The sequence below is a fragment of the Salvia hispanica genome, chromosome 3 (assembly GCF_023119035.1).
Source record: "Salvia hispanica cultivar TCC Black 2014 chromosome 3, UniMelb_Shisp_WGS_1.0, whole genome shotgun sequence".
Lineage (NCBI taxonomy): Eukaryota > Viridiplantae > Streptophyta > Magnoliopsida > Lamiales > Lamiaceae > Salvia > Salvia hispanica.
The window spans coordinates 21,628,497-21,643,175 of NC_062967.1; the positions used below are offsets into that span (position 1 = coordinate 21,628,497).

At 33.2% G+C, this 14,679-nt stretch overlaps 1 protein-coding gene, 1 long non-coding RNA gene and 1 pseudogene across 2 annotated transcripts; 2 read left to right on the forward strand and 1 right to left on the reverse strand.

Moving 5' to 3' along the window:
- Window positions 1–2,707: 2,707 nt before the first annotated feature.
- On the reverse strand, window positions 2,708–3,986 carry LOC125212120. Its single transcript, XR_007174614.1, has 2 exons — window positions 3,868–3,986; window positions 2,708–3,778 (listed from the first exon to the last, which is right to left on the reverse strand). It is a non-coding gene; the product is annotated as an uncharacterized LOC125212120 (long non-coding RNA).
- Window positions 3,987–10,229: 6,243 nt separating this feature from the next.
- Window positions 10,230–12,045, forward strand: LOC125209576 (CCR4-NOT transcription complex subunit 9-like). The gene is made up of 9 exons (XM_048109172.1): window positions 10,230–10,340; window positions 10,451–10,522; window positions 10,747–10,836; window positions 10,923–10,965; window positions 11,058–11,164; window positions 11,318–11,413; window positions 11,519–11,709; window positions 11,797–11,863; window positions 11,938–12,045. Exons 1-9 carry the CDS (start codon window positions 10,230–10,232, stop codon window positions 12,043–12,045), a joined length of 885 nt encoding a protein of 294 aa, XP_047965129.1.
- A 1,135-nt stretch (window positions 12,046–13,180) lies between these two features.
- On the forward strand, window positions 13,181–14,564 carry LOC125209579 (annotated as a pseudogene).
- Window positions 14,565–14,679: the final 115 nt, after the last annotated feature.

Consider the following 14,679-nt stretch of genomic DNA (forward strand, 5'->3'; position numbering starts at 1 on the left):
TATTTTTGAGAGTGAACTCCAAAATTAAATATTACTCTCCCGTCTCACAATAATAGTCACATTTTACCATTTCAATCCGCCCATAATAAGAATTACATTTCACTTTTACCACATTCCACTAACTCACTAGACTCATATTTTATTATAAACAAGACAAACCAAAGTTGGCTCCGATTACAAGATCCTACACTTGCACGCTTTTAGAGCATCCGCAATGGTGCTTAGGCCAGCAATAGGCCAGTCATTCTCTCCCCTGCCACGTCAAAGCAACACTAAAAAATCCACCTGCCACATCAGATTTAGGTAGGCCATACCCGCAATAAAAATAATTCAAAATATACTACATTTACGGAATTAAAATTACAATTAAATTACGGAATTAAATTTACGACACATATACGGAAAAATTCATTAATTGCATTTAAAAAAGTTACATAGATAAAAAAAATTACATTTAAGAAGGTGCATAATAAAGAAAAAAACTATCGCCGTGCAATCCTCCGTGCCCACAACTCTTCAATTATATCATTTTGGAGTTGAATATGAGCATCCACTTGGCGCATTTGGCAAATTCCTTGAGGCGGCTTGCAAAGCGGAGCATTCATCGTCAGCGGCCCAACTAGTCGGTTGTTCGCCTTCCGTCTTCGGCTTGATCATGTTGTGCCCGAGGATAATGCAGGCGTACATTATGCTGGGAAACGCATCCGACATCCCGCAAACGCGTTGGACCCTTAATTGCCGCCCATCGAGACTGGAGCACACCAAATGCGCGCTCCAGCGTCCTTGCGCGCCGACTCCTGCCGGCGTTGTCTCCGCAAAGTAGGCCTTCCTTTCATCACTTGCGTGATGTCGATCGTCTTCACAAAGACCGGCCACCGAGGGTATATCCATCCGCCAAATATTAGCCCATATCATGCCGGTTGCCGTTGGCCACAAATGAGACGGTTGGACCGACGCCCTGCGCACTTCGTTGAAAGAGGGGAGACGAGTTCCAGGCCGTTGAGGTCGTTGTTCGACCGGCTACCCCAAAATACGCATGCCAATCCACGGCCGGTAATCGGCTACGGCCTCGAGGATTATCGTGGGGTTCTTTGACTAGTAGCCGGTCGTGTAGGCCCCCTTCCGGGCAGGTCGAGACAGTTCTTCCACTCCTCCGATGCATACAATCTATCTTTGCCTAACATCCGGGAACCCTCTTCTCCCTGCACGCATAAAACAAATCTTGGGGAGTAGGGCTTAAAAGGGTCCGGCCCACGCGCTTATCACGCCCCCAAATTTTTGGTTTTGGGACGACTCACCGATGTGGAGGTCCCCCCAAATGCCCCGCCCCCCGGGGCCAAACCCCTTTTTCCCCCGGTGTCTTTTGAATGGGGGGTTTCCGGTCCCGGGCCCGCATCGTGCCCCGGCCTAATTTTCGCTCTAATGCCCCGCTCTTATCCAAATGAAGAAACCATCAAATAATAGACCAGTTGTTTCAATACGAAGATCAAACAAACTAATTGTAATGGAAAGAAAAACAATATGGGAAACAGAGGCAACTAAACTACTAGATACAGTACCCCATTTCCTTCTTCCATTTTCACTTGTTTCATTTTTCCAAATAATAAAAATCTAACATGTCTTAAATTCACAACCCAATATGATATAAGGACTGAGTGACAGGTTTCAACCCAAAAAACACATTAGACAGCACGAATCGTGCATGAATTGTGTATTAATTGGGTACTAAGTTGGCCTTTTTGTGCAGGCACAAGACAAACCAGACATGAATTCGACCAAGTTGGTTTTTTTAAAATCAAATAAACATCCCAACGTCATGAATAACCAGATCTAACCACATTAACAATTTTAATATTGCACAGATCTATAATTACAGCGAGTGCAATAAATTAATACTGGGGATTTAAGAAACCTCTCGGTAAGAAGTGAACAAAATCTCCGATTGCAAGATCCCACACTTGAACGCTTCTATCCGAAACAAGAAACCATAAAATAGATGACCAGTCATTTCGATACGAAGATCAAATAAACTAATTGTAATGGAAAGAAATGGAACCAAAAACACGGGGAAAATGTTAACCTCTTTGTTCAAAGTACAAAATCATAGAAACATTCACAGATGAAGAAAAATATCAAACCAAATTATCATAAAATCAAATCAGAGAAAAACCAGTTTGCTGTCTGTCAGCTTAGGGAGAAGTTCACAGATTTTATCAGCTGATTCAGTAGAGTGTGTAGTACTTGGAAGAGTCAAATGAACAGATTCCAATTCATAAATAGCCAAAGCAAAACGCTTCGAGACAAGGGAGTATCCACACAGATGCTTTAGGTTTTCAAACTGGCTTAATATCAACGAGAGTAGTTCCTCTGTGATGCGAGCAAAGTGATCGACCCCATTTCCTTCTTCCATTTTCGCTTGTTTCATTTTTTTCAAATAACGGCCAAAAAAGTGATCGAAAAAACACATTAGACAGTGTGGATTGTGCAAAATCGTGCATGAGTTGTGAACTAAGTTGGCCTTTTCGTGCAGGCACAATTGCACGAACTATACAAGAAAAATCAGACATGAATTCGACTAGTTGGCTTCGTTAAAGTCAAATAAACTTCCAAACCATAAATTAAGTTCAAGACACAGACAATCCTCGACACGACATCATGATAGCAACATCTAAACAAGATAATAACAATCATGAATACATAGATAGGAGATTATGGAAAGGCACAAAATGGATAACCAAAACATGAAAAGTTGATACACGGCATCATGAATTGCCAGATCTAACTAAGATACACTTAATATTGCATAGATCTATTATTACAGTCTAGTGCAATAAATCAGTACAGGGAATTCAAAGAAACCTCTCGGTAAGAAGAGAACAAAATCTCCGATTCCAAGCTTCTATCCAAAAGAAGAAACCATAAAATAGATGACCAGTTATTTTGATACGAAGATCAAACAAACTAATTGTAATGGAAAGAAAAACGTAGGGGGTAATGCTTACCTCTTCTGCTGCTATGTAAATGGAATAGCAGCAGTGGCGGCGAAAAACCCTAAATTCCTTATTTCAATTTGGAATGCACAAGACTAGGCGTGTTATATAAGAATCGGAAAGTCATATCTCGTGTCGCCAACCATTAAAACGCGACTACTTCATATATAGCTTGACAATATGCATTTACTCATTTTTTCCTATTAATTCAGCCAGCCTTTTCCACTAAAACAAGATTCTTTTACCAGGAATGACAACTTTACTTTTTACAGTAATAGAATAATGAGGCAGATATCTCCAGCTTTCACCAAACCAAAATGCTGATGAAATCGACCCTCAGACTCTAAAACTTAAAATAGGTGGATGGATCTAATAGATTTATTATTCAAAGCATATCAGCTCACTCAGACCAATGAGTAAACAGAGCCAACCTATCATTGAAACTAAACAATTAGAAACAGATGCCAAAGAAGAAATGGGATGGGACAAGTTTAAGGCTTAACTAAAGTAGTTGTGAGTGGTAGATGAAGCAAGACCTACTTTTAATAGTCGTGAAAAGATTTCTCAAGAAAACCATTCTTAGTAAACAAACAACAGAGTTGTGACTTTGACTGAAAATTGCTGTAGTAAATCTGAATTGTAAATCTGAAGAACAAGTGAGTGATAAGACAAGCTCAGATTCAGGTAGCAATGTTAACACAATCAACACATGGAAGAAATTAAAAGGAACATGCCTTTGTCTCCTGCTAATTCATCTTCAGTTTATTTGTTTTGCCATCAAGCACAAACTGAAATATGAGAAATATGACCAATTCATCAGCACAGTTCTAGATAAACAAAACCCTATAATTTGTGAAATTACAATTGGAATGCTAACATTATAATTAAATCCTTCCTAATCACATTTTACATTCACACAATGAAAGATGCAGTATGAAGCATTATCAGACAGGATTGTAGATGCATCCATCAACGAAATCGCTGATGAAAATAGACTCTTTCATTTTGTTTTTAAGGGATGCAGATTTGTGTATGTATTAATATTACTCTCGCAGTCGACGTTTCAATTTGTTATTTTAATACGTTCATAATTTAAAATTTCACTTACATTTTCCATTTCGATTTTAGGTAGTTAACTTTATACTCCACTAAAATTTTTACACTCAATTCTATTTAAAAACTAATACTCACTCTATACTAGCTTTGTCCAAAGTAGATGTCCAACTTTCATTTTAAAAACTAATACTCACTCTATTTAAATGATGATATAGTTTTTTTATTTTAAAAAATATTCTCTTTTATATTACTTAATATATTAAAATATATTTATTTTTTTACTTAACATACAAAATAATATTTTCTAAAATTCAATGTTATTTTCCAACAATTATGGTATTTATTATGAAACGGAAAAAGTTCATAAAAATAGACACTAAATTCCACTCCAATTAACCTCTTCATCATTTTTTTACTATTTTTTCAAAATCCATATCAAATTAAATTGAGACTTTAAATTGGGATGAATCTTCACTTATTCAATGTAATCCTGGATATTCGAGTCTCCTATCCAAATAATTTAAAAAAAATCCTTCAAATTTGTGAAGTTGGAAGCCCAAAATATTAGATGCACACATGTGTTACGGCCCATGTTCCATTTTATTCTGATATGGCCCAAAAACTGTACATTTCCATTTTTTAAATTTGTTTGTTTGATTTTTTAATTATTAGATATTGGAGAATTGTCTTACCAGTTAAATTATCTATATAGATATTATATAGAGGAGCTTATCAATTTAACTATTGTTTAAATGAAATTTTATGTTAATCTTTTAATTATTTTCTTATTTTTTAAAAATGGATTCATCTTTATTTTTTTACAAACGAAAAGTAACAATCATTCCCTATTTATTTCATGACGACTCAAACTTTCTCTGTATTAGATAACAAACGTTTTACCAATTAAAGTGTTTCTTCAAAATGAATTTTTCACCTATAGATTTTCCATATGTACCATTTCGATATGGGGATGCATTGGAATACAAAGTAAATAAAAACAGTGAACGGTGGAATAGTTTTAAAAAAAATATGGCAAGAACGTTTTCACATATTCATGCGAATTGCAATAATTTTATTCCATTCCTAACCGAGCACTACATAAAATTGTGGAATGTTCAAATATATAGGGGTGAATGATGAAAAGAAACTCCCCAATTTGAAGGCTATTTACAATGTGAATAAAGAGAATAAAAAACACTAAAAAAAACACTAGAAAATATCAATCGTGCCAGCAAAGAAGCATGACTACACATCTTCTGACAATGTAGAGCCTTCCTCTTTGTTGCTTGAGAAATCTTCCCAGCTTCTTGCTTGTCAAATTCTTCTTTGATTTGGTTTCCATTTTGTGAGCAAAAATATAGGTTGAGGGAATGTTGAGAGTTGAAGAGGTTGATGGTGTTATTGAGTTGTTGTATTGTTAATTAAGGGGTATTTATAATGGGGAATTGTAGCTAGTTTGGGAGTGCCACATCATTGTTTAACATCAATATTGAATTCAGGCATCAACTTCCAAGATGATGTGGTCGGCAAAAAAGGGATACATATTTTCCCCTTTTTTTTGTTTAAACTAATTGTTGTTTTCAGAGATAGCTCGTGCAAATTGATGATCAAAGCCACAACTTAAAAGTACTCGTTTAACTACAAATTTACAAGCAAATGGCTTTAACTATAAAGTTTTGGAATTATTTTGCTTTAATTTTAACAAGATTATTTTGTTTATGAATATCTTGGTTTCCCAATTAGAGGCATTTGTCTGACTGACATGTTTAGCTGTTCTGATACCTTTACATTGTGCACTGCAACATTTTTTTATAAGTTTATTATCCGAAGAAAAATAAATAACCTATGATTAGGAATGGTCAAAATTACGAATTAGTATAAGTTATTCTTACTGCAGAACAATCAATGTCAATGAAAAAAAAATATTTATTTATTTTGGGAATAAAGTACAAAATGTGCCACTGATATTTATAATGGTGCAAAAATATACATATTCCAAAATAAATAGCGCAACTGCAACTGCTCCATGAAGTTAAATCCCTTAATTAGTTAATTTAATCCGTAATGTATAGTTATATAGAAGATGGGTAGTGATAAAATGCAAACTTATATATTGTACAAACTCAAAACTCCTCAACAGAACTTCAATACAGTTTCAATACAATATCAACACAATGTAAAATTTTAAGATTTTAATGTCAACACAACATCAATTGACTACCGTTGAAATTTTATTGACATTTTCCTGTTGATGCTTTTTTGTGATATGTTGACATTTTTCAATGGTCCAGATCATAGTTTTGAGTTTGTACAATATTTAGAGTTTTCATTTGATCACATCCCTATAGAGGGTTAGGTAACGTAAAAAATAATTATACAGTGGAAAAGTAAAAAAAAATAAAAATATAATCACTCCATTTAAATATATAATGATTGAAATAAATTAACTGCACTCGGAAAAAATTTAAAATGAGATGTAACATTCATTCTTTAATTGTTTCATGTAATTTTTAATTAACTTATTTATAAATCTTAATTTTAATAAATGTGAATAGCATTATATTTGTGTGCTTTATTTTAAGTATTTTTGCATGCATTTATACATATTAATTATTGAAAAGTTAGTAATACATGAATTGCATTTCTTTCCCCTGTCATGTATTCTTTAGACAATGAAATGAGATTGTGGACCAGGTTTCTTGGTCCAATTATTTAATTGTTGTTGAATATAATTCTGAATTTCATAATGTAGCAAAAACGAAATTAGTAAAAATGAGACATGGTTGCACGGTACATAAAAAACATGCTACAATCACGTGACAACCGCGTGAGGGACAGCCTTAAATTACCATGAAACTTCCTGGTGTCTTAATGCTGCTGATCATCATACTCACTGTTTTTAATTATTGATTCATTAATGGATTAGCACTTTAATCTCAGCATCTTCGTTTTGATTTGATCGAAAGATTGCGATCACTGGAGTTCTCAGTTCAATGTATGGATCAAGCTATTCATATTTGTTGGTAGATCCTCTTTGGATTTGGTGTCTCTCGATCAGGATTCTTGATTCTATAAATCCCACTTTTCTGCTTTACATTTTTATCAAATAATAAATTTAATTATCTTTATCATAAATTTCGATCTATTTATCTATGATTCATTTGACCACAGTGGTCCATGTACCAAATTGATATGCTTAGTTTCATTTGAATTCTTTTGGAACATAAATGATAGTAATAGTTTGATAATTACAGTAACAATACGATGTACGTTACGCACGACCTTATATTATGTAATATGAAATCAAATGTTATAACTTATAATTAATTGGAATGGACCACTCTCTCACACAGAAGAGAGAGAAATAAATAAACAATACTCCCTCTATCTCATAAAAATATATATAGGCATATGAGATGGCCTGTGAGTTAAGACAAAATTAGTAAAGTAAAAGAGAGGAGGGGAAGTGTAATTAAAGTCAGGGGCGGATGCAGAAATAAATATGAGTAGGGACTAAATTTTCAAAGTTTAATTTCAAATTAAATTTTCAAGTAATTTAGATTATCAATAGGGGCTTTTATACTATAATATGCGTAAAATATGAACATATTTTGAAACTTAATAATAGAATTTTTTTTAAAAAAATTAGATTAATTAGGGGTTAAAGCCCTCCCCTTTATATATAGAACTGCCCTTGGTTAAAGTAGTGTAAGTAGATACTGAGATCCACATGGGGTAGTATTTTGATAGTGATATAAGTTGTAAATAACTTCTCATAAATGGAAATGTCCATATTTTTATGGAACGGACAAAAATGAAAAATGCACATATTTTTATGTTAAAAGAAAATAATGCATTTTTCTACCTATTGGTATTATGTAAATATATGTTAGAATTGGTATATAAAAAAAATCATGTTTTGAATCGTTTGTTGCATGCACTGGTACTGGAGCCGCGGTGGGCATGAGCAAGCCCTTTGGGCCCGAGGCATTTGAACTATGCAATATGTATTTTATATTTATGCAGTTTTTGCATTTGGTTTGGATTTTAGTCTTGGGACTGAATCCTGCTTGTGCATGATGTTTTGAGTCATTTTTTTGTTCCTATATGGATTTTCTTTAGATTTCTTTATATTTTTGTGAATTTTCTAACATTAGTAATTTTGTAAATTTTCTCTAGTAATTTTATATAATTTTATGACAGTGATTTTGGTATAATTAATTTTATTCTGTAATAAAGAATGATTTTCATAATTTAATAGTATAAATTATTTCTTTAATTCTATAAATATGTATATAATGTTATTGGAAATTAATATCAATGATATGCTCTATAATATAAAAAAATTATAATAAAAAATAATTTTTTAATCTGGTAAATACATAAGAACAGCCTTTGAAGCACATTCACAAGCTTTAAACAAACTCAAATAAACAAGCAAAATCACAAAGAATAATTAACTAGGCAAAAACGGAAAGTTATAATCTTGAAGGCAAGAATTTATGAACTAAAAACACAATAACACAACAACTAAAAGTAATTGCTAAACACAAGAAATAAATATAAAAAAGCTCCTTAAATCAACCCCAACAACCTTAACTAAGAGTTATGATATTGAAAATAAGTTCCAAAATCTACAATGAAACTAGATCATTAAAGACACTAAATATTAATGCATTACACATATTTGTTTCAGCAAGAGGCGAGTTGTTGGTGTCATTTCATGTCCTAGAATTGTTGGTCCATTATTTTTTCATTGAATTATATTCTTACCAATTACCATATACGTCTAAGCTGTGGTTTGTTATTATTATTTTGGCCTATAATATACAAGTGTAAATAATTTCATGTATTGGCAATAGTTCTTTTGTACAAAATTACAGATAATTTGTGTTATTATTATTATCTCATTTGATGTTTGAACATTGTTAGTTGTTAAAGATTTATTACGGACAAAATTGAAATAGGTTTACAAATTAAAATTAGTTTTATTAATGAGTAAAGTATTTTCTAAAATTTGGTGGTATTGAATTATATATATTCTTAATTATACGTTGTTAGATGTGTGTTTGTAGTTTTTTGTTAGATATCTAGGTGATTTTAGTTAACATTTACTCCATTCGTTCCATAATAGGAGTCACTCTTATTATGGACATGAATTTTAAGAAATGTAAAGAATAGTGGGTTAGAAAAGTTAGTGGAATATAAGATTCAATTTTTTATATTGATTTTATAATAAAATATGAGTGAAATGAGTTAGTGGAATGTAAGATCTACTTACCATTTATGGTAAAAATGAAGTGTGATGCTTATTGTGAGACATGCCAAAATGGTAAAGTGTGACTCTTATTGTGGGAGGATGGAGTAAGATCTAAATTTAATATAAAAAAATAATATTTTTATTTTTGACGAATAATAGTTTGATACTCCTATTATATGTTTTGGAAGAAAATACAAATGTGAGTCATTGGCTGATATAACGTATAAGTAATAAATTTATAATTGGAAAATTTCCTGTTTTATGAGAATAAAAATTTTGTAATCGAAACATAAGATCATATAATATATTCGACCAACTATATTTACATAAATACGTGTACTTTATTACACTACCATCTGCTCCTTATATAGTTATTATTTTCCTTGAATAAAAGGTACTCTTTTATGGGTGAATTTTGAAAAAAGATTTGATGTAATAATTATTAACGGAATGAATTCGTATTGAAATTTTATTTCAAATTAAAAAAAAGTAAATCTTTGGGCTTGCACAAAATCTGCTCCTTATATTGTTAGTAGTTTCCTTGAATAAAAGATTTAATGTAGTACTCCCTATTTCCTATAATAGAATAGAGGTCAGACTTTCTTTTTTAGTTTATCTCATAAAAGATATTACATTTTTTTTTTTTGGAAAAAGTTCTATCTCAGTTTAATATAAATATATTATTTTCTGACTCCGCTCAACATACAAAACATCTCATAAAATCTCATGTCATTATCTAAGTGTATCATCTGTTATGGGACGAAGGGAATAATAATTAATGACCGAATGAGTTCATATTGAAATTTTATTTTGGAATAATATACTCCTAAAATGATTTACTAGGAAATTAGATAATTCATAAACCCTATATAACTCCTCAGCACGTAATCCTCAGCACGTAATTTAATTAGAAGTGTTTTTGAATGGCAAGCGTTCCTCCGGCGGTGAAGTTGAAAGAAGGCCGGATTGAGCAGTTGGTTCTCGATCTCTGCACTCCGGATCGTAGACAAGATGCGCTTCTCCAACTTTCCAAGGTCAAATTTTGAGTCTCAATTTCTATGTAAAAATATGAACAAACTTTCTCAACACCAGTATTTTTATGTAAAAACATATCCTTTCTCTTCATGATCACTTTTAATTATAGAAGAGAGAAATTTTTCAAGATTTGGCTCCATTGCTATGGAATTCCTTGGGCACCATAGCTGCTATTTTGCAGGTTTGTGAATTTTTCTTCCCTGATATTTGTAAAAACATCTTAAGAGGCACCTATGTCTTTCCTATCACTGTTTCATCTCACTGGGATGCCAGTTAAAGCAATACGACATGAAATCCAGGATGAAAAATTCGTGCTTTTTCACCTAATCTTTTGCTTGAAATTTGCTTTCTTTACACCATTGAGAATAGTACTAATTCTGTTTTTTTTGTATCGAGCTCCTCCAGGAAATAGTCTCCATTTACCCATTTTTATCATCACCAACTCTGACTCCGGCACAGTCGAATAGAGTTTGCAATGCACTTGCTTTACTTCAGGTTTGTTTTCTTCTATCTGCCTATTCATGATTTATTTATATATGAAGGACCTTCTTAGGCTTACATGCTTTTCACTTTTGTTGCAGTGTGTAGCCTCTCATCCAGACACAAGAATGCGATTTCTCAATGGTAATTTTCATGGACAAATGCTTAATCGATGTTGCTACAAGAGTCTTTCATTCTTTTTGCCATGTATTAGAAGTAATGTTTCCCTGTTGCAGCGCACATTCCTCTCTACTTGTATCCTTTCCTTAATACAACCACCAAGTCAAAGCCCCTTGAATATCTGAGGCTTACAAGTTTAGGCGTCATAGGTGCTTTGGTCAAGGTATTCTTCATTCACCTCTAATTTCACATCTTACCTATGCTCTTTTGTAAGGACGGAAAACTTTCGCTTCTTTCCTTCACTATACATACCCTTTCAGTGATGGTCATTGCTTGCATTATCCTTCACAATTCATTTTGCGTTTTTGGCTCTCAGGTCGATGATACCCAAGTTATCAGTTTCCTTCTGTCTACGGAGATCATTCCCTTGTGCTTGCGCACCATGGAGATTGGATGTGAATTGTCAAAAACCGTGAGTTTGCTTCTAACAGTTTTTGGTTATTTCCTTGTTACTGAATACACTATCAATTATATTTGGCACATAAATTTAATGATACAGATTTGTTGCATTTGGCAGGTGGCAACTTTCATCGTGCTAAAGGTTTTGCTCGATGATGTGGGCTTAGAGTATATATGCACCACCGCGGAACGTTTCTTTGCAGTAGGTAGAGTTCTGGCTAACATGGTTGCTGCACAGGTCGAACAGCCTTCCCCACGGTTGTTGAAAAACATAATCAAATGCTATCGTCGATTGTCTGATAATCTAAGGTGATCGTCTCTGAACTGCATATGCGATCTTACCCCCCTTTCTTCAGCCGTATTACATAACCAATCTCCTCGTATATTTTTTTATAGAGCTTGCAATGCCCTGAGGAGCTGTCTGCCCGACATGCTTAGAGATGCGACCTTCACTAACTATCTTGTACGTTGATCTAATGGATGTTTTCTTGTTTAGTTAAACGTCGTGTATCAATCTTTGTTAACGTTCTGTTTCAGCAGAATCCGTCTACGATAAATTGGCTGCAGCAGTTGCTTCACAAAGTGCAAGGGCCTCGTGTTGCTGCAATGCAAGCCGGTGGTTTCGATCATATGTTGGTTAATTAATTTAGCTGCACCATCTCCTCTCTCTCTTTACACGTCTCTAAATTTATGGTTGATCCAAAAAACCAGAATATTCAAAGCTCAAAGCTTTGTACTATAATTTTCATTTTGGCTTAGTATTCTAGCATAGCATTGAAGGTTGTAGGTTTATTTCAATGTTACATATTAATTCTCTCTCCACTTTTTGTAGTGTTTTTTTTGTAAGATTTTTTTTTTGTCTTAGAACATTGTTTTTTTAATAATTCAAAAATAATTAATAACAACATAATTAAAATGATAGGACATTCGTAAAAGTTATTTTCTGGAAAGCTTAAACTAAACCTATATTGTGAGTTAAGCAATATTAACATGGAGTACTCAGTTATTTCTCGTTATTAAAAATATGCATTAAATTTTATTTTGAAGATTTTTTATTTGACAAAGAATGGGATCAATCTGGAGAAAATGTAAAGCGACAATTTCGAAAAATCAAGGCAAAATTAGCGAATGGGACGATCTACTTATTTCCCAACGGCTTAAGTATCACTCTCTAATTTTTTAATGTTACAAATGGTTGCAATAATATTAAGCACACCAATTTTGTATTTTACTATAGCAAAATAAGTACTCCTATCTTAATTTTTTGCACAACGGAAAAGTAATTTTTATGTATGTTGGCATTGTACACTCGTCACATATATGCTGCTATTTTAAGAAGGATGAAACAACGTTTACAAAAACTCGAAATAAATTTATATACTACTGGTATATATGATGATTATTTTCGTTATGATTTATTTCCATAATTGTGAGATTTGGTAGTTTAATTAATAATTAATTCCATGTCATACTACCGATGAATTGTGATAGACTTTTGGGTTTGTAGTAGTGGGTATTGGGTTATTTATTTATATAGTTGATACTATTTTCCTTATTAAGATTTATTATTTATTTACATAATTGTGAGATAAATAAGATTTATTTACATATATATATACACGACCACATACTTTATATATGTATTAGTTTGCTAATCCATACCTCTTTACTCTCACGCCAATTCTGAGTTTTTTTTTTTTAACATGATTTCTACTTAATTATTTGATTAAGAGAAAGATGTATTAGGTTGAGTAGTAATTGTGATAGTTTGTTTTGATACATGGAGTCTGCAAATTTACTTGAGAGGAACTACATAGTTGGGGAAGTGCTTGGGGTTGGCACCTTTGCAAAGGTGAAAATTGCACAACATGTTCGAACTGGGCATAATGTTGCCATTAAAATCATCAACCGTGTGATGATGGGGAGCCCCGAGAAGCAAGAAAAGGGTAAAAAAACATTTATTTACGTTTTCATTAGTCTCTGATTTTATCATAATAAGTGTTTGTTTTTTTCTAAGAGTGAATTGATTTTTGCAGTGAGACGAGAAATAAAAATAGGCCAATTGTGCGTGCATCCAAACGTGGTCCGTGTCTACGAAGTTATAGAGACACCAACAGATATCTATATGATCATGGATCCCATGATGAAAGGAGAGCTCTTTGATCATATTACAAAAAAGAATAGGTTGCACGAAGACGAAGCTAGACACTATCTTCAGCAGGTTTGTTGTGTTTTCTTGATATATTAAGCACAAGGCGTTGTGCTAATGAGTAATGATTATATTTGTGTGGCAGATTATCGCAGGAGTGGAGTATTGCCATGGGAACAATGTGGTTCATCGCTTTTAGATGACAAAGGTAATGTGAAGATTGCTGATTTTGGACTAAGCAATATTATGAAGGATGGCAATCTTCTCAGAACAGCTTGTGGAAGCCCTAACTATGCTGCACCAGAGATTATTTCCGGACAACCTTATGGGCCTAAAGTCGATATTTGGAGTTGCGGTATTATTTTGTATGCTCTTCTCTGTGGGGCTCTTCCTTTTGATGATTCAAACATCCCCTTTCTCTTCGAGAAATTAAGGTATACATACTAAAAAAATTTCATTGTTCGACTCAGAGAGAATTTATAGAACTAATAATGTTTTTGATAAATTTTAGGCTGGAAGGTATAGTCTTCCGAACCAGTTGTCTGACGGAGCTCGTGATTTGATTAAGAGAATTCTTGTGGTCAACCCTGCGAGGAGGCTGACAATTCGTGGCATACGACAACACCCTTGGTTCATATTAAATCTTCGTCCCTGTTTAACTATCAATGCAGCCCAACATGTACCAAGGGTAAATTTTTTGTCCAAACTCCAAACTATTCTTATGATTTTAACATTAAAAACTTGCTGATGTAGTTTGATTATTATTGTTGCAGATTGATGATGAGATCGTTGAACAAGTTGTTGTGTGTGGATTTGATAGGGGCCAACTTATTCATTCACTACAAAGCAGCCTTCAAAATGATGTATGTAAACCATATCTAGGTTATTTTAGTCCTAAAGGTCATGAATTGCTTATATTATGGCCTTATATATGATGCAGGCTACCGTTACTTACTATCTACTATTGAACCACCGGTCGAACAATGCAACTGCCTCCTCTTCTGCGCCTTTTTAATGTATCGGCTTGACTTCATCATTATGTTTACTTGTGACAAAAAGCTTGTGACTGGGCCACTTATTAGCTAGGATTTATAATTTTAACGTTGCAGCCTAACCATTTGTTTGGATTT

Coding starts and splice junctions, on each gene's coding strand:
- LOC125209576 (XM_048109172.1), top strand. CDS start 10,230: ATGGCAAGCGTTCCTCCGGCGGTGAAGTTGAAAGAAGGCCGGATTGAG. Junction 11,710..11,796: donor CGATTGTCTGATAATCTAAG/GTGATCGTCTCT, acceptor ATTTTTTTATAG/AGCTTGCAATGCCCTGAGGA. Junction 11,864..11,937: donor CGACCTTCACTAACTATCTT/GTACGTTGATCT, acceptor GTTCTGTTTCAG/CAGAATCCGTCTACGATAAA.